Source organism: Dendrobates tinctorius, unplaced genomic scaffold (assembly GCF_039654945.1).
Source record: "Dendrobates tinctorius isolate UK_male_01 unplaced genomic scaffold, ASM3965494v1 ptg000058l, whole genome shotgun sequence".
In the NCBI taxonomy this organism is placed as follows: domain Eukaryota; kingdom Metazoa; phylum Chordata; class Amphibia; order Anura; family Dendrobatidae; genus Dendrobates; species Dendrobates tinctorius.
Genome location: NW_027361726.1, coordinates 18,808,363 through 18,833,642, shown reverse-complemented (window position 1 = coordinate 18,833,642; position 25,280 = coordinate 18,808,363). Strand labels below are relative to the sequence as shown.

General features: G+C 44.3%; 1 protein-coding gene across 1 annotated transcript in view; it reads right to left on the bottom strand.

Annotated features, from left to right (window-relative positions):
- Positions 1-17,096, bottom strand: part of LOC141092136 (alpha-1-antitrypsin-like) — a 29,651-nt gene extending 12,555 nt beyond the window's left edge. Inside the window, exons 1-3 of the mRNA XM_073578073.1 lie at positions 17,032-17,096; positions 2,071-2,756; positions 1,499-1,763 (exon numbers count right to left, since the gene is read on the bottom strand). Of these exons, the coding sequence (XP_073434174.1) occupies positions 1,499-1,763; positions 2,071-2,752 (947 nt within the window). The 5' untranslated portion in view covers positions 2,753-2,756; positions 17,032-17,096. The remainder of the gene's footprint in view (positions 1-1,498; positions 1,764-2,070; positions 2,757-17,031) is intronic.
- Between the last annotated feature and the right edge of the window lie 8,184 nt (positions 17,097-25,280).

The window sequence follows — 25,280 nt, the reverse complement described above, 5'->3', positions numbered from 1 at the left end:
GCAATATACACAGGTGTACAAGGGTCAGCTTCTCAGCCAGGAATGGAAGCATCACTGACAATGAGCATAGCACCAGTGCGGTTTCTTATAGCCCTCCCCAAACCAAAGAGAGGCCCCATAGCATTAACCCTAGAAGGAGCGTAACAGAAATTCCAGGCAGACCATGACAAGAACAACAGAAGAGTGTTCAAAATACAAAGTTTGCAAAATAGTACATATGTAGGAATATGCTTAACTGTCAGCTTCCCTTATCTACATTACCAGAGAAGAGAAAGCGATGACATCTTTATTTGTACATAAGATGAGGAAAGACAGCTAGCATTCACAAAAGTTACACCCATGTCTTCACAATACATCAGCTGAATAGAGTTTTTAAGTCTAGAAACTTAAATGATATACATGCAATTATATACAGTATATATATATGTAGTACATACATATACAGCTCTGGCAAAAATTAAGAGACCACCTTCAAATATTCAGTTTGTCTGTTTTTTTCTCTTTATAGGTATATTTTCGTGTAAAATGTAAATTGTTCTTTAAGTCTACAAACTTCTGACATGTCTTCGAATTTCCAAGCAATAAAGTTTGTATTTTTTTCTGACAAAGAAAAATGGTCGAAATTAAAAAAAACTGTGCTTTTGGACCTCAAATAATGCAAAGAAAACAAGTTCATAATCATTTAGAAAACAATACTAATGTTTTAACTCAGGAAGACAAAATCAATATTTTGTGGAATAACCATGATTTTTAAAAACAGCTTTCATGCGTCTTGGCATGCTTTCCACCAGTCTTCTTTGTTTGATGGCTTGTGACTATCTATCATCCTCTTGATTACATTCCAGAGGTTTTCAATGGGGTTCAGGTCTGGAGAATGGGCTGCCCATTACAAGGTTTTGATGTGGTGGTCTCTTAATTTTAGCCAGAGCTGTACATGTACAGTATATACATACATATACATAAAGAAAATACTTTATTACAATTATTAATAGTAATCATAATAGTATTCCACTGCATCAAAATACCTATGTTGCATATTTAATATATTGTCCCGTTGTTTCAGGCTGTGTCTTGCCTTGAAGAAAAGGAAATGCCATGAGAGGGATTTTATTTCTTGATCATGACACATGAGGATCACTACCTCGCTAAAGCGTACCCCCAAATTACTCCAAGATTAAAAAAAGTATACATAAGGTTTTTATTATGAAAGATAAATATATAAGAGTGACAGAAGCACAATGAATAGAAAGAGAGAAAAGGGAGAGTAAGGAAGAGGCGGTGTACACATTTATTTTGGGTGACTGTCCTCCATAGCCTCCCTAATGGCTGACTACTGCTACAACTCCCTTTTTAGTTACGGCAAGAAAAACAGCTTTATTACATACTAATGCTATCTGAAAATGGGCAAAATTAAGTATGTGATAGAGAAATAGGTAAACACTGTAGATAGTGTACATACGAGATGAAAGATAGGTGGACATACTGTATTTTTCCTTACCGCCTGTTCATCAATTTCTTCCACTTTTGAATTGTTTCTTTATTAAACTTCTGTTCTATTTCAGGTAACTTTCCCGTCTTCGGCAGGATGAATAAGGCATTGGCATCTCTTTCATAAGGTATGGAGATCACTGTGGCCTCATCAGTAAAAGCCACATCGTAAGCTCCTATTCTGGTCATAAACGGCACCTTCACAGTTGTGTTTTCACTGACATGAAAATCTCCCTCTTCTGTCCAGTCTTCTTCAAATGTTTTTTTCCAATTCCCTATGAAAAAATAAAAAGATAACTGATATATTATTGTATGGGATGATGGTGGCTGTGATATTATGTGTCAGTTATTACTTAAACTGAAAGAAATGTCTGACTGTGGCGTATAATAAAACTTTACCTAATTGTTAGTGTAACAACCCAGTGATAGCAAAGGATGGTTTACTAGTGCTGAAAATGTTCTTTTTTCATCATTTCCTTCTTAGAAGAAGTCTCCAACATGGGTCATACTGAGTGTGGATGGAGGATGAAGGCAGCATTTATATGACCATGTGTGGTGGCCGACGTGTTACATTATAATTACCTCTGAAATAAATGTAGTTGATGAGAACCATAATGGTGTCCTGGTCTACACAATCCAGTAGCTCGGCGATCTTGCCATGGGTGCTCTTCTCCACATAACTGTTGATCTGATTTTTTGCTTCTCCTTCATTTTTGAAGTCAGTAGGGAATGCCTCGGAGTAGTAGAGTTTCTTGGACTCTTCTAAGAATGTCTGGAGAATCTTGTATTCCTTAGAAATAAAGAGCGCGTTCCCACCACTGAGCTGCAGCTCACTGTGTGCATTATTGAGGAGATCCAGAAGATGGTGGAAACCTTCATGGATTTCTCGTTCTGAGATCTCCGAAATATTGAAATTGAGTCCATCAATGATCTGTGAGTGTGTCTGTGCCTTAGCACCAAGAGACAGGACAGCAAATGCAATAGAAATACTGACCGGGGAGCAGATTATGTTCTCAGAAGGATGCTCTAGAGCCACCTGCCGATACAGGTCAAAGGAAAATTTTGAATTGTATTGAGCTACCTTTATGCCGAGCATGGATTTGTTATGGTGTTGATGGTGCTCCTTGCCTTGGTTTTCCCCATTCTTGATATGGCCATCTTTGTGATCATGGTGGTCATTGTTATGTTTATGATCGCCCTCATGATGATCAGCAAAAGCCAGTGTGAAAAATAGGGACACTCCCAAAAACAGCAAGAACCTCATGTTTCTGAAAGAAGAATATTTCACTATTAAGCAGATTATACTGAATATCAAAAATGTGATCTATATACCAACCATTATAACCTGGCATTAATTACTTAGCAATGGGGTCTACTATTGTATTATTTAGGCATTTTTGTTTTAGATGTTGAAACACTTTTGTGCCAGATTCATCATTTGCACTTTTTTCTTTTTGTCTTCTGGTATTTCTTGACTTTTGTCAAATTTTTCAAAATAGGCCATGCGGTTTATGAATTTTTGGAAGAATGAAAAAAATGTTCTACATATTTGACTGTAAACATTTTTAACCCCTTAATGACAGCCAATACGTCTTTTTACTGACCTGAGATATAAGAGAATATCATCCCCACACAGGTGACAATCCAGCAGCTGTCGGCTGTACACTATAGCTGACAACTTGCTGTATCACAAACGATCAGTGTTGGCATCAGCCATATCTGTTTAACCCCTTAGTTGCTGCTGTCAAAAGTGACTACATCGGAAGAATGGTTAAAAGATTGTGGGGGCTTCCACTTTAATCTAATTGACACACCGAGATTATGATTGTGTGGTCCTGATGTTTGCCATAGCAGCTCATGGCAAAATAGCGGCCTTAGAATCTCCCGAATATAGCAGTCAGTTCAGAAGTTAGTGGCATTTATGTGGTAAACAAACATTTTTTCATTCCTGCTATACCACTTTGCATTAATTTCTGAAAATCACCTGAAGGGTTAATAAACTACCTGAGAGAAGTTTTCAATATGTCAGGGGGTGCTGTTTTTAAAATCATATCACTTTTTGGGGTTTTCCAATATATAGCACCCCCAAAGTCACTGCAAACCAGGATAGGTCCCTCAAAAAATAAATTTTGTAACTTTGCTTGAAAAAATGAAAAATTGCTGCTACATTTTTAAACCTCCTGAAAGCCTAACAAAATAAATTAGCAGTTTAAAAATGGTGCTGATGTAAGGCAGACATGTGGGAAATGTTATTTATTAATGTTTTTGTGTGGTATGACTATCTGGATTAAAGGGATAATCATTCAAAGTTTGAAAATTGCAATTTTTTTATGTTTTTGTCAAGGTTCTGATTTTTTTTATAAATAAACACAAAACATATCAACCTAAATTTACCATTATCATAAATAATAATGTGCCATGAAAAAACAATCTCAAAATCAATGGGATTTGTTGAAGCGTTCCAGAGTTATCACCACATAAAGTGATATTGGTCAGAATTTTAAAAATTGGCTCCGTCACTAAGGGGTTAAAACTTTTAAGCTCAAAAAGGTGCATGTTCCACTAAAATGTAACAAATTTGCTATAAAAAATTCTGACGTGCATAACATCACTGGAGAGGGATGGGGCTGGAGTATGATTGCGCCAAAGTTTAGTGATTTTTTTTTAAAGCTGTAAACCCCAAATCACACCCATGATACTGAACGAAAGAAAAGCAAAGTAATAAAAATGAAAACGTAAAGGCGCAAATAAATTGGGCAATTCATGTGTACCCAAGAGCCACGATAAGGCATTTCTCGTTGCTGGGAACTTATTTAATGTGAATCCTCTCTTAGGGCCCCGTCACACATAGCGACTCACCAGCGATCCCGACAACTATATCAATGTGTCAGGATCGCTGGTGTGTCGCTACATGATCGCTGGTGAGCTGTCAGACAGACAGCTTCACCAGCGATCAGGACTACTGATGCAGGGAGCTGGTAACTAAGGTACACATCGGGTTTCTAAGGGACGTGCGTCACTTAGAAACCCGATGTATACCTTAGTTACCAGCTCCCTGCATCAGCGCGCTGATAACTAAGGTGCACAGAGGGTTTCTAAGCACAGCGCAGTGCTTAGAAACCCTGCGTTTACCTTAGTTACCAGCTGATCGCTTGTTTCCCGCCTGTCACACGCAGCGATGCGTGCTGGCCTGCGGGCGATCAGCGACCAAAAAAATGTCCAGGACTTAACTACAGCGATTAGCGATACCGGCAGGGGGGCCGGTCGCTGATCGCTGTCACACACAGCGATCTCGCTGGTGAGATCGCTGTTACGTCACAAAACTTGTGACTCAGCAGCGATCTCGCTAGCGAGATCGCTATGTGTGATGGGGCCCATAGACTAAAGTCTACATGGGAAGGTAGGATCCCGCTGTAATTAAAAACACCTGAGGGGTGGAGTTCTCAGTCAGTGAGCTAATGTATACAAATATCAAAAGACTGACCAGCACATCCAAACAGAAAACAGGTGTGAACTGGTGCTTATTTACAGTAACCATCTCCATATATAACCAACAAATAAAGTTGCTCTGTGTAGCGCTATAGCGTACAAACATGAAATATGACTTTTTAATTACATTGCTCCTCTATAAATTTATAAAAATTGAGAATACTTAGAGCATATATTGGTTAATTCATGTGTATCCGGCAGCCATGATAAGCCTGGACAACCACTTTCACATTTCCTTATACACAGGAATTGAAGGATATATCCAGGTTTTGAGAAAAACAAAAAATGTGCCTAAACACTAACATACAAGTAGTTCCTACTAGAAATGGGCAAACCCCTGGATGTAACAGTTAAATAAAAAATTTTGGTTTTGGTACCAGAACAGTATTCGAATCCCGTTCATTTGAATACGAGGCTTGAACATCCAGTGTTTGCCAATTCTGGCGCTTTGCCCGGCTAATCCCACTTGCTATGTAGAGGTGGCAAGAGGGGTTCATATTTGTGGGGTTGATGTCATCTTTGTGTTGTCAGGTGACCTCAAGCTCATGGCTTAGTAATGGAGAGGTGTCTATGAGACACCTATCCATTACTAATCCTATAGTTATATTGTAAAGAAGCACACAGCAAATCCTAAGGACTATAAAGTCCTTCATTTGAAATAAAAAGCACATTTTCTTTTATTTAAATAAAACACAGCTATACTCACCTAATACCCAATTTCACTGAAGCCAACGTCTCCTGTAAAAAACAAAAAACAAAAAACAAAAAAAAACAACCATATCCCTCATCTATCCGTCGCTCTGTACCACATTGTAATCCATGTCTGGGGATAAATAGTTTTCAACCTGGATGGTCACGCATCTTGGCACTACTGATGAATTAGCTGCTGCGAGCTCAGCTTCAGTGACTAGCTCAGTTACTTCAAGTCACTGAGACTGCATTCCCATCCGGGCCCCTGAACTGTGGTGACCTTGGTGAGATCACCTCTAGCACAGAGAGAAAAAGTCTCACAGTTAGGCAGTGAGTTCACTGCTGTTTATGGTGAGAAAAACTGTGGTGAACTCACCTCTGCACCAGTGTGCTAGTGGTGAACTCACTGAAGTCACCACAATTCATTTGACCAGCTGGGAACGCAGCCGCAGTGACATGCGGTAACCGCAATGGTGTCACCTCTAGTCACTGTTGCTGTACTCGCAGCAGCTCATTCATCAGTGGTTCTCAGCCTGGATGGTCACATCTTGGAACTGCCAAGTTAGAAAATGGTTTATCCCCGAGACATGGATTATGGAGTGGGACAAGTGACCCTAGCATTCTTACCCTTTGTTTCCCTCATCTATCTGAGTGGGACATGGTCGGATATTAATCTAATCTTCTATCCCACCATGTAGTACCGTAATGTATCCACTGCCCATTTTATGGCCAAACACTCCTTCTCTACAACTGAGTAAATTTTCTCACAAGAAGACAACTTCCTACTCAAGTAGAGAACAGGATGCTCCTCCCCACATATCTCTTAGGAAAGGACTGTTCCTACCCTGACATCTGAGGCATCTGTCTGGAGGACAAATTCATGTTTAAAGTCTGGGGCCACCAGAACGGGTTGTTTACATACTTTAGAGCTCCTTTTATTTCTTGGAAGGCTGACTCTGCCTCTTCGGACCATCTGACCATCACTGACTTTGACCCCTTAAGCAGATCAGTTAGAGGTGCAGCCATTGTGGCGAAGTTTGGGATGAACCTACTTTGATATACCACGATCCCCAGGAAGGCTTTAACTTGCTTCTTTGACAGAGGCCTCGGCCATGTTTGAATTGCCTCCACTTTATTGATTTGGGGTTTGATCTCACCATGTCCCACTACATATCCGAGGTACTTGGCTTCTTCTTTAACCAAGGCACACTTCTTCGGGTTTATTGTAAACCCCGCCTCTCTTAGCGCATCAAACACGGCTTGGACCTTTTCCAGGTGAGTCTCCCAGTCTGGGGTAAAGATGACGATATCATCCAGGTACGCGGCAGCGTATAGCTTATGAGGCACAAGGATTGTGTCTATAGCCCTCTGGAAGGTTGCCGGAGCTCCCTGCAGGCCAAACGGCATCTGAACATACTAGAAGTACCCGTCGGCTGAAGAAAATGCAGTCTTCTCCCTGGCTTCCTGTGCCACGGGGATCTGCCAATATCCCTTTGTCAGATCCAAGGTGGTTATGTACCTGGCATTTCCAAGTCTCTCGATGAACTCATCAACGCGTGGTATGGGATAAGCGTCGAACTTGGAGACTTCATTCAGCTTCCGGTAATGGTTGCAGAAACTCCATTCACCCTCAGGTTTTGGGACCAGGACAATCAGGCTCGACCAGCCACTCTTAGATTCCTTAATGACCCCGAGCTTCAACATATGCTGGACCTCCTTGGAGATTACCTCTCGTCGGGCCACAGGAATTCGATAAGGTTTCATGTTCACCCGCACATGTGGCTCAGTCAGAACTTTGTGCTCCACAACCTTCATGCACCCCGGCAACTCTGAAAACAGGTCCCTGTTTTTCTGGAGTAACTCCCGGCACTGCTGTTTCTGGGCCTTTGATAGCATCTCCGCTATGGTAACCACTCCAACCACCCCTTCTAGGTTGCCCAGCAGGCACGGAGTTACCGCTGGCTCTCTATCTTGCCACGGCTTGATGAGGTTGACATGCTAAACCTGGTATGGCTTCCGTCTTCCGGGTTGGTGGATCTTGTAGTATACGTCTCCAAGCTTCTCCACCACCTCATACGGCCCTTGCCACTTCGCCAAGAACTTACTCTCCACCGTCGGGATTAGCACGAGAACTCGGTCTCCTGGATTGAACTGCCTCACTCTTGCTGACCGGTTGTAGACCCTGGCCTGAGCCTCTTGTGCCTGGTGGAGATGTTCTTTAACAATGGGCATCACCTTCACAACCCTCTGCTGCATCAGGGCCACATGCTCAATGACGCTTCTGTGTGGCGTGACTTCGGCTTCCCAGTTTTCCTTGGCTATATCTAGGAGACCTTGCGGATGTCGGCCGTACAGAAGCTCGAAGGGCGAGAACCCTGTGGAGGCCTGGGGGACTTCATGGATAGAAAACAGCAGATACGGTAAGAGGCAATCCCAGTCTCTACTATCTTTCTCTATGACTTTTCTTAGCATGCTCTTCAGTGTCTTGTTAAACCTCTCAACAAGGCCATCTGACTGCGGATGGTACACTGAAGTCCTCAACTGGGAGATTTGCAGGACTCTGCACAATTCCCTCATCACCTTGCTCATAAAAGGTGTCCCCTGGTCGGTCAGGATCTCCTTCGGTAAACTCGTCCGGGAAAACACATGGACCAACTCGCGGGCTATACTCTTCACGGAGGAGTTTCTCAGGGGAATTGCCTCAGGATAGCATGTGGCATAGTCCAGGATGAGTAATATATACTGATGGCCCCGAGCTGATTTAACTAAGGGACCGAGCAAGTACATGGCAATTCTCTCAAATGGCAGCTCAATAATGGGCAGTGGCACAAGGGGGTTCCGAAAATGAGATGTGGGGGCAGTTAACTGACATGTCGGGCAGGTCCTGCAATAGTTTGCTATTTCCCGGTGACACCCAGTCCAAAAGAACCTCTGTACAATCCGTTCCTGTGTTTTTTCCACCCTCAGGTGTCCCCCCAAGATGTGTGAATGGGCCATGTCCAACACTTTCCGTCTATAGGGGCGTGGCACTATTAACTGCTCTACCACCTCCTCCCTTCTTTTTGTAACCCGGTATAACAATGTTCCCCACTCAACATAAAATAGGGAAACCTTGTGTCTGCTCCCGGCTCTTGTGTAACCCCATTAATGATGGTGACATTGTTGAAGGCTTTCCTCAGGGCTGGGTCCCTATGTTAGGCAGTCCCAAAATTCTCACCAGCCACCCCTAATTCCAGAATGTCAGATACAGGGGCCCCTTCCTCCTCATCCCCAACAAGGACACATAAAGGAAACCCATCTACCTCTGATGGTGGCGATACCTTATTAGAGTTCATTGGTTCCCTGCTCTGGCTAGCAATCTCAGCACCCTTACCCCATAGATCCCAAAACAGACTAAAATGCCGGCCTATAATTATCGGATGCAACAAGTCTCGAACGACGCCAACTTCATGGGACTCGGTGCCATGCGCCGTTTCAATGTTCACCCTGGCCATAGGGTAGTCTTTTGCATCGCCATGTATGCACCAAACACCAACCTTTTTACCCGGGAGTAGGCTGAGAGGAAAAGTGGCCTGTACCAGACTCACCAAGCCCCCGGAGTCTAGCACCGCCATTACTGCTCAACCGTTCACCTTCATGGGACACGCTTGTGGCCCCTCGTTAGGTGGCGAGTTCACACTGCAAGCTGGATATGCATAGTATGAACTAAGGCGTCCCATGCTGCAGTCCATCTGCTCGGTGGTCTGGGGTCAACGGGCAGCTATATGTCCTGGCCCGTGGCACTTCCAGCAAATAATATCACCCGTGGGGACCATGAGCACCACCTTCCCCGCCCCTTTTGACCTTGCACGCGCCACCCCTTTTTGGGACTCCGCCCCCTGCTGGGACCCCCAATATGGAATGGGCTGCTTCCCCAAGGAACCTTCCATCCCCTGGTATCTCTCGACCAGCCCAACCAGTTCATCGGCATTTTGAGGATCACTCTGGGCAACTCAAGTCTGTAAGGGTCTCGGCAGAGAATGCACAAATCGATCCATCACCACTCGCTCTACCATCTGCACAGGTGTAGAAGCCTCGGGCTGCAGCCATTTCTGGACCAGGTGCAACAGGTCGAACATTTGGGAGCGAGGTGGTTTGTGCCGGTGATAAGCCCAGCGGTGAACTCGCTGTGCCCTGACAGTCATTGTCACCCCCAAATGTGCGAGAATCTCGGCTTTTAGTTTTGGATATTCCTTGGCATCTTGCAAAGTCAAATCATAGTATGCCATTTGGGGCTCCCCCATCAGGTATGGGGCCAGAACCTCTGCCCACTGCTCTGGCTGAAGTTTTTCCCTGTGAGACACCCTCTCAAACACTGTCAGGAAGGCCTCAATATCATCCTCAGGAGTCATTTTTTGCAATGCGCGTCTTACCACCTTCCTGACGTGGGTGTCATCAGTCAGACCTGGGGTTGGGGCGCTCGTCCTGCCCTCCTGGATGGCGGTTGTCAGAAGCTGCATCTGCTGCCATTGCTCTTGCTGGATCTGTTGTAACAACAACCTGTTGGTCTCCTGTTGTTGTGACTGTGCCTGAACCAGGTGTTTCAGCAGGTCCTCCATTTTTCCAGGCAATGCTTGCTGGCTTGTTGCAAACTTGACCCGGGACATGCAGTAACAGTCTCACGGCTCTACTGGGAACGCTGCCCGCACATCTAGCACCAATTGTAGGGATTCAACTTGCTCAGGTGCAGCGGGAGACAGTCAAGAGGCAGGTTCCTTTAAAGTTCATGCGGTTTATTACATCATAAACCCATCCAGCAGCAAGTAACAAAGAAAATAGCCTTCAGCTCAAAAGGAAAACATAAAGGTCCGTTTCTTCAGGCTCATTCCTGGAGCCTCAGCACACACACAGGAGGCTTGTCCCTCCTCGCATACAGCTGCTTGGTTCAGGAGCAGGCCACATTATAAGGGTGTAGCCACACCCACGGACCCAGCAGCTGACTGGTCGCATGACTGTGACCTAACCACAGGTCCTTGCAAATACAGTAATAAAGCAACATCTATTATGCCTTACATTATGGAGACTAGCCATCTATGAGACACATATCTCCCATCGATTATACAACCCTTAGCCCCCGCCACACTATGTTTGTTATTTTTAAATAAAAAAGTAAAAGTGTGTTTTTGTTTTTATTTCAAATAAAATACTTTAATTGTAAGTAATAAAGTCACCTGGTTTTCGGGTGGCCAAATGCATACAGTAACACAGACTTCCTTGTGAAGTCTGTATTTAGGGTCTGTGCCTGAACAGCAGGTGTTTGGTATGGACCTCAAGCTTGACTGTTCAGGTTTGCTCATCTCTACTTGGTACTCACTTGTTTGCCATTCTTCACCGTCACAGACTTAAGCTGTCACCACATCAACAGAGCAGTAGTTTCTTTTCCTGTTGACATGACAGGACTATTGGTATCATGCTGATTGACAGCTGGCTTTCTGCTGCCTAATTGGGGGAAGACGGCTGTCAATCAGCATGACAACAGTAGTCCCATTGTAATGCAGGTGTCACGATCCATGTTGGTTTGTGACAGATAAAAGCACATGTAACCTTTTTTTCTCCTTTAAGCTGTTTTCTTAAAGTTAGTTTTGCCCCCGGTGGCCATTAGGTCATTACACAGTGGTGTCTTTAGTTCTAGTTTTGCCCTTGGTGGTGGCTAGTATTATTACTAGCAGCTGTGATGGCTGTGGCTCTTGCCTATAAAGGAGAGTCAGGTGGTCTCACCCAGTGTTGGTGATATTGGTCATTTCCAACCATCCTTGGTGGAGGAAGGAGCTAGAGTTCCTTGCAGCTCAGTCAGAATCCTGGTGTGGAAGGAGCAACAGTGAGGAGTACCTTGCAGCTCTGACAGAGCTTTGGTGAAGTAGCAGCAATTCAGGAGGAAAGCTGCACTCAGGTGCTGGAGTCTGTTGCTGGGAGCGATAGCAAGAGAGCAAAGCTAAGTGGTTTTTCCCTGTTTGCAACTTTCCTTATGTGTGTTTTAGTACAGTGGTAGGATTAGTTTCTGCACCGTCCAATTCATTAGAAAGGGATAGGTGCAGGGTGAGCTATGGTTTTTAGGTATCCTGCTCGTCGCCAGGTGTGGAACCTGCCTAGGGACCGTCAGGAGTGTAGAGACACTGACTCAGGGGAGTGCAGAAGGTCTCCACGTCCCCGTTCCCTATTGCAGGGCCCTCCATTGAATCGGTTTCCCTGGTGTTTCCCATATTTCTGTAAATTCGCCCTGCTGGAGGCAGTGTATCCAGATACACGTGTAACTATTGAAATTCGCCTGCTGGAGGCAGTGTATTCGGCTGCACGTTTCATTGTTTAAATTCGCCCTGCTGGAGGTGGTATATCCAGGGTCATGGGTGTCATAGAAATTCGTCCTGCTGGAGGCGGAGTATCCAATCTCCTGTGACATCACAGCAGGTTGCAGAATGCAGTGGCACAATGGAGGCAGAGGAAGGGTTAACAGATTAACAATTTAATTGGAACAATAAAAAGGCTCCTCACAGGGAGATAACAGTTAAATTGCAAGAGAAAATTATAATATAACATCAGTCCAGTTATCAACTTATTGTGTCCTTAGGTTCCTCAGCCGCAGATGATCCATTGGGGTTGTAGTACCGACAATGGCCAGCGTAGATGGTGTCTCAAACCTAACTGTCCAACTTCTGGTGGCAACAGGTGGTCTCCGGTTTTGCCTGTTGAGCCCCTAGCCCATAAGCCTATGCAGCAAAAGTAAAGAGAGCTGCAAGGATCCTGATATCAAACGTGGGCTGATGCACGCTGTCCAGCAGAGAGGACCGCAACTTAAGGTCCTGTAGAATCATAGAATCGTAGAGTTGGAAGGGACCTCCTGGGCCATCTGGTCCAACCCCCTGCTCAAAGCAGGATTCGCTAAATCATCCCAGTTAGATGTCTGTCCAGCCTCTGTTTGAAGACTTCCATTGAAGGAGAACTCACCACTTCTCGTGGCAGCCTGTTCCACTCATTGATCACTCTAACTGTCAAAAAGTTTTTTCTAATATCTAATCTGTGTCTCCTCCCATTCAGCTTCATCCCATTGCTTCTAGTCTTTCCTTGTGCAAATGAGAATAAAGTTGATCCTTCTACAATGTGACAGCCCTTTAGATATTTGTAGACAGCTATTAAGTCTCCTCTCAGTCTTCTCTTTTGCAAACTAAACATTCCCAAATCCTGCAACCTTTCCTCATAAGACAGGGTTTGCAGACCGGTCACCATTCTGGTCGCTCTTTTCTGAACTTGCTCCAGTTTGTTGATGTCTTTTTTAAAATGTGGTGCCCAAAATTGGACACAATATTCCAGATGAGGTCTGACCAAAGAGGAGTAGAGGGAAATAATTACTTCACGTGATCTAGACTGTATGCTTCTGTTAATACATCCTAGAATTGCATTTGCCTTTTTTGCTGCTGCATCACACTGTTGACTCATATTCAGTCTGTGATCTATTAGTATACCCAAGTCTTTTTCACATGTGCTGTCACTTAGCCCTATTCCTCCCATTCTATATATGCTTTTTTCATTTTTATTGCCCAGATGTAGTACTTTGCATTTCTCCCTGTTAAAAACCATTCTGTTAGTTGCTGCCCACTTCTCCAGTTTATTTAAATCTTTTTGAATCCTCTCTCTCTCTTCTCTAGTATTAGCTATCCCTCCTAGCTTTGTGTCATCAGAAAATTTAATCAGTTTACCCTCAATTCCTTCATCTAAATCGTTGATAAAGATGTTGAACAATACAGGGCCCAGGACAGAGCCCTGTGGTACCCCACTTGAGACATTCTTCCAACTGGATGTGCAGCCATTTACGACCACTCTTTGGGTCCGATCACTAAGCCAGTTATGAATCCACCTAACAGTTGCCTTGTCCATTCCATACTTAGTCATTTTTTCAATAAGGATTGTATGAGAGACTTTGTCAAATGCTTTGCTGAAGTTAAGATATACTATATCTACAGCATTTCCTTGATCCACCCAATCAGTAATACCGTCATAGAAGGAAATTAAATTAGTCTGACATGACTTATTAGTTACAAACCCATGCTGACTCTGTTTAATCACTTCATTCTTATCCAGGTATTGACATACATGTTGTTTAATAATTTGTTCAAAGATCTTTCCTGGTATAGAAGTCAGACTCACCGGCCTATAGTTGCCTGGGTCCACCTTCTTCCCCTTTTTGAAGATAGGAACAACATTTGCTCTTCTCCAGTCTTCTGGCACATCTCCTGTTCTCCAAGAATTTTCAAAGATTATGGAGAGGGGTTCAAAAATTTCTTCTGCTATCTCCTTCAGTACTCTGGGGTGTAATTCATCTGGACCTGGAGACTTGAATTCATTTAGGTTAGCTAAGTGTTTCCTCACTATCTTTCTGTTTATAGATATCCTGGATTCTTCTATTCCCTTAATAGGACAGTGAATAACAGTTGATGTTACATTTCCTTTCTGAGAGAAAACAGATGCAAAATAGGAATTTAAAAGTTCAGCCTTCTCAACATCCTGTCTTACCATTTCATCATTTTCATCCTGTAAAAATCCTATAGCATCTTTGACTTTTCTTTTACTTTTGACATATCCCCAAAATCCTTTATTATTGCTTTTGACATCTCTTGCAAGCCTCAATTCATTTTCAGCTTTAGATAATCTGATTTGTGCCCTGCAGGTTCTGCAGACAGCATTATATTCTTCTTTAGATATGCCTCCCTCTTTCCATTTTATAAACATTTTTTTCTTCCTTTTTAGCATGTGCTTAAGTTCTGTGTTCATCCATCCTGGTTTCCTTAAATGCTTCCTATTCTTCCCTCTTTTCGGAATTGTTAACAACTGTGCTTTGAGAATTTCATTTTTCAAGATTTCCCATCCTTCCTGGACATTTTTGTCTTTAAGGATATCCAGCCATTGGATCCCGCCAATTCTCTTTCTGAATCCCTTAAAATCTGCCTTTCTGAAATCTAACCTTGACGTCTGAGTCTTCACAGGTCTTCCGCCTCTAGTTATCCAAAATTCTAAAATAGCATGGTCGCTACCTCCTAGGGTCCCAGCCACTTTTACCTCCTCAACCATTTCCTCCCTGTTTATAAGGATTAGATCCAAGGTAGCAGTTCCCCTTGTTTTCTCCTTTACCTTTACCTGTAGCTGGCTCACGTTCCCCTGCACAAGCGCGGTCTTACCTTTAGCCGTGCGCATGGTGCATTCCACCCTTACTTCCCAGGTGAAGTGTTCGGGAGATCACGGCCGCAATACATCGTGGCACTGCTGCTCTGGGTGTGAAGAGTGAATTATCCCTCCTGCACTCTCCCTGATGGCGGAAAACTGCCTGCTGCTTCGCGTGCTTTTGACTCTGCTTCCTGTATCCACACGCCTCCTCTTCACGGGTCATGGGGCTTGTCCGGTCCCCTATTCCTTCCCCTGGGCAACATGGGACGCAGCCTCGACAGTTCCAGACCCGGCTCAATACAGGCACCTGCAGCCCAGTCTTCCTCCTTACACGTCATGTCAACAGGAAGAGAAACCGCTACGCTGCTGACAGAAAGCCCTCTGAATCTCCGGCAGGAGCGGTGAATGACTGGCACCGGATACAACATGCAAGTTGTTACCTGTGTTAGTAACTACATGCTTGTTAGTGATTAGGCACATTGTTTTAAAGTCCTGGATGTGGAGGCACGAGGGTCAGCAGGGGCCCCAGGTACGCTAGCCGGAACTGCATGGACAAGGGATCTTCCTGCCGAATGCCTGCTCTCCAGTTATTGTGGGCATAACGTTACTCTGACAACACAGGGTGAGGGTAAAACAGTGTGGCAATGCTTTATTGAACCACAAAACAGGCAGATAACACATAGAACAGCCCCAGCACAGTACCCAAAATGGTGTTCATTACATAGTCTCACCCTTCTGCTAACCTGCCGGGATAACCACCAAGGACAACATCTGCCAGGAGTTTGTATGTTCACCCCGTGTTTGCGTGAGTTTCTCTGGGTACTCCGGTTTCCTCCCACATACCAAAAACATACCGATAGGGAATTTAGATTGTGACCCCCCCAGGGATAGCGATGATAATGTGTGTAAAAACTAAAGCACTGCGAAATATGTTAACGCTATATAAAAATAAAGATTATTATTATAATGACAGATGCTACATCAGAGTTCCCAGGGTCAGCTACCCTACCTGTGGTACTCACAGAGAGGAGGTAACTACAAGCATAGGAAGATGACAGTCCATTCAGGCCATACAAGGCCAGATGATCCGAGAATCACCACCTGGCTTCATATTCCAGGGTCGACTACCCCACCTGTGGCATACACACAGAGAGACGGTAACGACAAGCATAGGAAGAAGACAGACCATCCAAGGTACAAGGCTAGTTAACCCGAGAGTCACAACCTGGCTTCTCCAAATGTCTCCATGGAGCCAGGCAACCAGCGGGTCCCAATTCTGGCTTTCTCCTAATATATCCATGGTTCAGCGATGGTCAATGGAGCAGATCAGCATTCTTTCAAACCCTTAGGTTGTTTCCTGTAGAATGCAGTCCTGTCTCTGGTCTGTTGGATGTTAGAATGTCTTGGCAGAATCTCTGGCTGGTTCTCTCTGTGTCTCTGAGTCTCTTTATATAGAGTCAACCTATTTTTAGATTTAACAAGTATCCTTCAGTCCAGCATCACAGAAAAGTGGAAGAATGGAGATGTGTCAACAAGCTGACTCCATAACACAATGCATAATTAGCATATCAGCAAACATCACTAGTCATCAAGGTGAAGAGCACACTATGTTACATGAAATATCAACTTACAATTCAATATTACAGGCTTACACAAGCAAAAGTATAGATAACAGACTTTTCTTCTTGGTTTGCTAAAATAGTTTTCTGGATAATTAAGATATAATCCTGTTTCTTCACACTGGATATCCCCTTTAGATGCTAGATAAGTTAAGACATGTGATCTGGATGCTTTAATTACTTTGGCCATCAGTGCATTTTTAGGACAGTATAAAGGTTTCCATAGACCTCCATGTAATACCCTAAGTCCCCCATTGTTTCATCCTTCTAACAAAATGAACTGTTCAAAGAAGAAAACCCCTTTAAATATAGTGAGCTTCATAAAATACATATCGCCTAGTTCTAAATGCAGATTAAAGGCATATTAAGCTCTGCTATATCTGCACCTGACACTAAGGTAGGGTAGGCAGATCTGGGACATCATAAAACCACTGGATTCAATGAGTCTTATTATCGAGGCAGAAAAGAGAAGAAAAACATGAGAAAATTCTTCAAAGTCAGCAATATTGCAAATGGGAAAAACATCCATTATATAAACCATCTTTGTACTCACGGTGTTTGTGGATCCTCCAGACTTGCAGGTGGCTTCAGTGTCACAAATGACTTTATATAGGATGATGGCTCTATCCTATTGTGAAAGTTTCATTCGCCAATCATTAACCATGTATCCTGCACCCTGCGAGATTGTCTTTGCCAAAGTCAATTAAAATTATTTGTTTTTGAGATGTCTCAAACTATTTGCTGCCCATATTTGCTATATTCTTTGATCCATACACATTAATGAACAGACAAATGTTGTTTTGGCTGGCATGTAACGCTTCTACATACACAGGAGTATTCACTCTGTTGACGGCTACTGTGTAGGGATGGGCAAACTTGAACAGTAAAGTTTGGGGTCCGTGTCAGACACCTAGTATTCTTGCATGGACCCCAAACACTGACTTCTTCAGGAAGTCCATGACACTATTCAGGTTTGGCAGCCTGAATGAAATTTGAAAGGTAAGTATTGGCATGGTTTTGATTGACCGGCAAACACTGTGAAAAAAAAATGTGTATTTTTTTCTATTTGTTATTTCTAGTGCAGCCAATACCCTCATCTGTGAGCTTTATCTTTGCTAGCTATCATAAATAGAGGGGCCCACATGTCATTTTTTTTAATTATTTACCACACATTTTTGATAACCAGCCAAGCTAAAGTAGACAGTGGAAGCAGGCATTCTCAGATTGGGGAGGGGCCATGGATATTGGACCCTCTTCATCCTAAAGATAGCAGCCTGCAGCGGCCCCAGAAAGTGGGGATCTATTAGATGCACCAATTTCGGCGCTTTGCCAGGCTCTTCCCACTTGCCCTGGTGAGGTGGCAATTGGGGTAATAGTATTGGGGTAGATGTCAAATTTGTAATGTCAGCTAACAACAAGCCCAGGGGTTTGTAATTGGAAGACATCTATAAGACATCCCCATTACTAACCCCATAGTCAAATGCAATAAAGACTCACACCGAGAAAAGTCCTTTAATTGAAATAAACACACAGACTCCTTCATTTGAAATTAAAACTCCCCGATGCTTTTTTACCCATTTATTCACCAAAAATCAAAAAACAAAGTTATTATCACCTTTTCAGCAATAATCCATTAAAGGCCATGTCCCATGACCAGTGGCGTAACTACAAAGTTATGAGCCCCGATGCGAACTTTCAAATGGGACCCCCATGCCATAATACACACACATCTCCACTCCGTACACCTCGTACACTCATGGCTCCACTCCATACACCTCGTACACTCGCAGCTCCGCTCCATACACCTCGTACACACACAGCTCCGCTCCATACACATTGTACACAAGTGGCTCCGCTCCATACACCTTGTAAACACACGGCTCCGCTCCGTACACCTCGCACACACACGTCTCTGCTCCGTACACCTCGCACACACTTGGCTCCACTCCGTCCAAAATTGTACACACATGGCTCTGCTACATCCACCCTATAAACCCCTCCTGACCCCACACATAAACTTTACCTCATCCAGCACTATGACAACCTGCACAGCAGAGTCCTGCAGACACCGAGGCCCTTGATCATGTGATCCCTGACTCCTCCCCTCAAGTGACCTCATCACAGGCCCTGTGGGCACATTAGAGAAAACAGCCTAGCGACTTCATTGCAGGCTGTGGGGGGCTGCTGTCAGTGTGGTGCTCTGCGGGAGGGCGAGGATGGGGTCGGTGCATGGGGAGCATGGCGGCTCAGTGCAGTGTCGGAAAAATAGACTCCCGGGTGGGACGCGGGTGGGGGGAGGCTCAAAAATGGGATATGCCTGCCAGACCCCTGACTACCTCCGGACCTAATCGCAGTGGCAACTGCTCTGACCATGGTAGTTGCGCCCCTGCCCATGATGATCCGTATGGTTTGGAGAGCGCACAAAGAAAGATCACAGCAGCACTCTGTAAGGGCCAAGATATATGCAAACACTGAAAATATGAGATCTAAACTGCATTGTTGCTGAATAAAAAGTACTTACATAAAATGAAGGTTCATAGGCCCCTTTCACATATCAGTTTTTTGGCGTCAGTCGCCATCCGTCGGATCGTGATTGTGAAAAATAGTCCATGAGCCGGGCCAGATATCGGTACTACCCGGAGTGACTAATTCTCTTTGGTGTTTTTAGGTAGATGCATGTCTGTAGTTTATGTTTTGATATGATAGCCCTTGCACATCAGTAGCTTAACCCCTTCAGGCCTATTTGTACCCAAATGCCTAGGCCATTTTTTGTAAATCTGACCTGTCACTTCATGCGGTAATAACTTTGGGACGCTATCACCTACCCACGCCATTCTGAGATTGTTTTCTCGTGACATATTGTACTTCATGGTAGTGCTAATTGTGAGTCAATAGATTTTACCTTTCTGCATAAAAAATTACAAAATACACGAAAATTTGGGAAAAATTCGCTATTTTTGAACTTTGAAATTCTCTACTTTTTACAAAAATGCTGATACCCCCCATAACAGTTATTAGTTTACATTCTCCACATGTCTACTTCACATTGGCATCATTTTGGAAATTAAATTTTATATTTTTCGGATGTGATAAGGCTCATAGTTTTATACGCAATTTTTAAAGTTTACGACTAAATTTCCAAAACCCATTTTTCCAAGGACCAAGTCAGTTCGGACGTCACTTTATGGGTCTTGTATAACAGGACCCACCCATACATTACCCCATTTTGCAAACTACACCCCTCAAGGTGTCCAAAACGGATTTTCAAAACTTTGTTAACCCCTTAGGTGTTGCACAGGAATTCAAGCAAAATGACAGTGAAATATCAAAATTTCAATTTTTTGGCAGATATTCCATTGTAATCCAATTTTACCTGCAACCCAGCAAGGGTTAACAGCAAACCCAAACCCAAAATTGGTTACCCCAATTCTGCAGTTTATAGAAACACCCCACATGTACACGTAAACTAAATTATGGGCGCGCAAGAGGGCTCAGCACAGAAGGAGAGCTAGGCGGTTTTTGGGATAATAGATTACACTGGAAGAAATCCAGTGGGCCATGTCGTATTGGAGAGACCCTGAGGTACCCCCAGAGTGGAAACCCCCAAAAGGTTACCGCATTTTGGAAACTACACCCCCTAAGGAATGTTTTAGGGGGTATAGTAATCACTTTGACCCAACAAGCGCTCCATTGGAGTTTCATGCACTTGGTTGAGGAAATTGAAAAGTACGTTTTTTACCGAAAAATGTCACTTTAGGCCCACATTTTTCATTTTGAAAAGGGGGACCAGGAAAAAGTACACCCCACTTTTTATTCCCCATTGTCTCCCGAACACGGCAATGCCACAAGTGTTGTCTAAAACCACAGTATTGGCGCACGGCAGGCTTCGTAAGCCAAGCTGCGGCAAAATTCACTGTAAGAAATCTATGGGGCCATGTCACATTTGGAGACACCCTGAGGTCCCGCACAGTGGAAATCCGAAAAAAGTGACCCCATCTTTGAAACTACACCCCCAAGGAATGTTTTAGGAGGTACAGTAACCACTTTGCACCGGGAACCGGCTCCCGACCCGCGGCGATCGCCCGGCATATGATCCGGGTACGATTCGCCGTACCGCTACGGCGGCCGGCGCGAAGGGGTTAATGGTATTTTTCACCTTTTAAATAGATCCTACCTATATTTACAAAAAATAATGATTAAAGGTCGATTTAGGGGAAATGCCAAAATGTCAATACAATGCATGTAGTATTTGTAACAAAATTTAATCCAAGTTATGTAAATACACACTGAACATGTCATGGGCTTGTCCATACTAATGTGTGTGTGTGTGTAGGTGTGTGTGTGTGTGTGTATATATATATATATATATATATATTGTGTGTGTATGTATAATTATATAACGTTACTCCATAATATCTTCAACATCAGACTCTGAATCTGACTGTTGTTCTACTGGCTTGTCTTCAATACCCTTGTTCTGGCATGTCTGTAACCTGCACATGTCCGTGCACTTCAGGCCATTGCTGAGGCAAGTACACTGAGGAAGTTCGCATGACCGCACACACTTGCAGGACAGTAGCTGGATAATAGCTTCTGGTGCTGGTGCCCCTCGCATCCACTTGACAACAAGCTTTCCGTCATTATCTATCATCCAACCGCAGTCTGTTGGGTTTGCAACAAATGGCTGGCTCTGCAGACTTCTCCTCCAAATCGCAGCCTGGTAGTTTGCACGCAGTGCATGCATGAAAAGGCAATCTTAGCAAGGAGGGAGTTGACTTGACTCTACCACTCCACATCTGGCACAGAACAGCTGATACCGGAGCCTGTTTACCTCAGTTGTTTGGGTAGTTGGCAGGTACATGTGGCAGGTGATTTCCTGTAACTTCTCAAAGAGTTCGGGAGACACTTCCCATGAACGACCAACTTCCTGAAAGGCATCCTGGTATGTCTTGTTCATCTTCATCTGCTAGAGTGTTGTCATCTTCCCACGGCCAGCGAATGCACTGACTGTGTGTCACAGCCTGTAAATGCATGCATACCAATCAATGAATCACACACACTGCCTCCCAATGTTCTGCTCATAGTGGTGATATCCTGGAATCTTGTCCGGTTCTGTGTACTGCATTTCTGGAACAGGTGGGATGGGATTTTGTGGCACATGCCCAGACACAGGACCATGACATCAGTATCCTCTGAAGTGATGATGACAGACTTGTAACCAGATTCTGCTGCATGAAGAGCATGGAGAAGGAGGCGTGTGTCTGCTTCTTCTTGACTTGACTTAAGGTCAGCAGCCTCTTTCCACTGTTCTTTGGTGATCTTAAAGCAGAGCTGCTCACATGTGACATACATCTCCTTCTCCTCAAGCTTCTCCCTGTGGTGTTTCGCCTTCCATTCTTCTACCAGAAACTTTATGAGACTTGCCTTGTTGGAGGAATTACTTAGTAACTTTCTCCACTGCTGGATGTTGTGCCCATGTTGAATGTTCTTGAAATGGATCCCTGTGCCTTCATATCTGTTGACTCTTTCTGTATCTTTGATGGATGTCTCCTTGTAGACGTCAAAGACAATATCAATGCGCTTGCTCTTAGCACCCTCATGGATAGCGCGACTCATTGCTGTGCCTGCTAGCTGGGCAAATGTTGCATCGTTTCCCTTCAGTTTCTGAACCAGGCTCATCCCATCAATGATGGTTGCAGAGGGCTCAGGGATCACCTCTGCAGGAGGAGCATTCCTCTCCAACTCCCTTGCTAGGGCAGCCTTGTTGGTCTTGCGGATAGACCCATCACCGCTGGCAAGTGCCCATGGCAATGGCCCCAGGGGATGAGTCAAGACATCACTCATTTGTAGCTTTCTGTTCTCAGCTACAAGTATCATCTGGCCAAATAGGTTCCTGTCAGCCTTCAAAATTACCTCCTTGCCAAGGCCTTGTCTGTGTGTCTTCATTCTGATGTTAGAGAACGTTTTAAGATTGTTCTTCGTCATCTTGTCATGAAACAGTGTAGTTGGCGTATCGGTACCCAAACGCTCATCCTTGAATGTGTGATATGCATCCTCTCCTATACTGTATGCCCCTAGAAGGTCTTTGGCTACATCTGGTGGTGCTCCAGTCGCTGTTGATAAACTGATAAGTTCACCATTATGCTCTTTGTTGAAGGGGTTCAACCAGCCAGTCTCCAGCAGTTCAACAAAAGATCGGACATCGGCTTCATCTCTTCTAATCCTGGACACCTGTAGGTCTGAATGACTGAAGTCAGTATATTGTTGGCCTACTAGGGCCCTCAGCTGCCTCAAGTACATGCTGCGGTATTCCGATGTCAGGTAGAATCTGGCGACAGCTCCAACTTTGAGGCTGAAGCCTTTTGTGCACCCTGGTGTCTGGGTGTCTTTGTTGATTGTTTCTTCGATGGTCTGGTCCACAGGAATCCGTCCAAAAGGATTCTTGCTACTGATCTGGACCGAAAAGCCACCTTTCATGAAATATTCATGGACCTCTGGGTGGTCTATGGGCAGCCGAGACATCGTAGCATAGTAATAGGTTAGGTATCGGGCATAGTTGACCTTGTCATAGGCAAAACACCACGGTATCATCTGTCGGATTGCTCCTAGGTGAAGCATCCAGTTGCCTTCTCTTGAAGCTTGAACCAGGGCCAGCATGGTCTCGACCATGTCCAAGTATGACATCCAGAATGCTGAGAGTTGTTCATTTCTGAAGGTCTCAAGATAAACTTGAAAGAGCTTCAGGGTAAGTGTGCAAGATTCATTATCCAAGAACTTTTCGAAGGATCCCTGCGACACAGTGATGCAAAAGTTTGTGATGTTCTTCAGTGTTTCATCCAGATGGTGAAGGTCCCTTGCATGGTTTTCTTCTAGCCATGGAAGGAAGTTTTTCCATGCAAGCCTCATAAGTGCTTCATAGACCAGCTTGTGTAGTCTCACTGCTCTGTTGTACCTCCGGCCGTCCATCACTCCAGACACTGATCCTTCAGCGATGACACCGGATTCAACACACAGATCTCCAAGGCCTGCATCCTGAAATCTCTTACCTATGATGGAGAGGAGATTACAGATTGTGTGGAAGACACCCATTCTAATTATAATGTTCTTGAACTTCTCCTGTTTCCAGATAACCTCGGCAGCTTTGGCATAGAGTGCTTGATCAAACACGCACACAATTCTGTTAAGCTTCAGGGTCTGCATGATGGCATGTGTTTGCTCCAAGACTTCATTCACAGTGGACATGGCTGTTGCAAGAGCATTGATAGTGGGCAAGTAGCTTACAGTGTCCTGGGCCACTACAATGTCGCTGCGGATTTGGATATTGAACCCAGTCCAACTGCTAATGGTCTGATCCTCATGGTCTGACATTCTAGCCAGAAGCCAGATATGGTTCTTGGTTTTTGAATCCTGGACCTCCTCGGTAGTGTTAACATTTGCAGTCTCAATCCTGGGTGGCCCTCCCCGCCGCCCAACATTGTATATTGGTAGCATTAATTCTGTCGGAATTATGCTTCTTTTCTTCGACTTGGTTACATCTGGCAGGACTTTTGTCACAGAGCATGCAACATTGGACTGAACAGCGATGCCATTGGCTCTATGAGATGTACCTGCTCCACTTAGTGTCTCCTCAAGTCTGTCAATGTTATCCCAGGCCAAGGTTGTGAACACACCAGGGTAGATATTTGCTGGCAGTGGGATGTCATCTGTTGAACATTCCAACTTTTGGATACAAAGGGCTGTATCGATCTCCTCAGCCGTTGAATATGACACACAGTGGCCAAGACGATTCAGAGTTCGAACCAGTTCTGTATTGCCGGTCAAAGACTTAATTGCAAAGGACAGCAGTACGTGCTTGGGTGGCTTTGTCTTTCCATTGGTAACAGCAAAAACCAAGTCACTACCGAAGGATGTGGCAAGACGTTGAGCTCTTTCAGAGGGAGTTTGGCACTCACAATCTCCTGTAAGCAGGGTTTGCAGGAATTGAGTGACTAATGCAGGAACGACATTCTGATCTGTATCGGGAGGCCATGGCTGACTCACATCTTGCTTCTTGATCTCATTCCTCAGCTGCATTGCTGCTTTGGTTACAACATCTCCAGAGTTAGCGGCTCTTGCTTCTTGCAGATCTTTTGACATGCTGTGTGCTTGCCGGGCAAGGTCGTCCATTGATAGGCTATATGGATAGACTAGAAGCTTACCTTTCTCATAGGAGAGAAAGCGGAGTGATTCACCAAACTCTGTTTCCAGTTTTCGGTGAACATGTTTCTTTGTCGATGGTTTCAGTTTGATGATACCACGGGACATCATGCATCTCTGAAGCCTAGATGTGAGGTTTATCATAGGCAGTACTTCTGGGTTTGGGAACAATTCAGTCTTTATATACAAGAAGAGTTCTTCAAGGGCTTCTCTCTCTGCCTCTCCGTAGCGTACTTCCTTGCTTTCTTCCTGATTTTCTGCTGCACCAGACCTACAGGCCACTTGGGAATCATCTTTTGTGAATAGTTTGTAGCACGACTTGTGGTAGTGCCCCTCTGAAGCAACAAGGTCTCTTCTAAGTAAACCAAGGATTCTCTGTGTGCCTTTCTTATCGCTGCTCTGCGGATCGTCTCATCTGCTCGTAGCTCAACACACTGGACGATTGGCTCCCTTGTTTTTTCTCCTTTGAGATACTTGCTTGTCTTCTCGCAGAACATACATACTTTGGCATACACCCTGCTATCACTGGGGGTACCCCTCGGTAGCCTCGTCCTGGGGATTTCGCTTGCTGTTTTGACATTTACACCCTTGGCAAGGATAGAATCC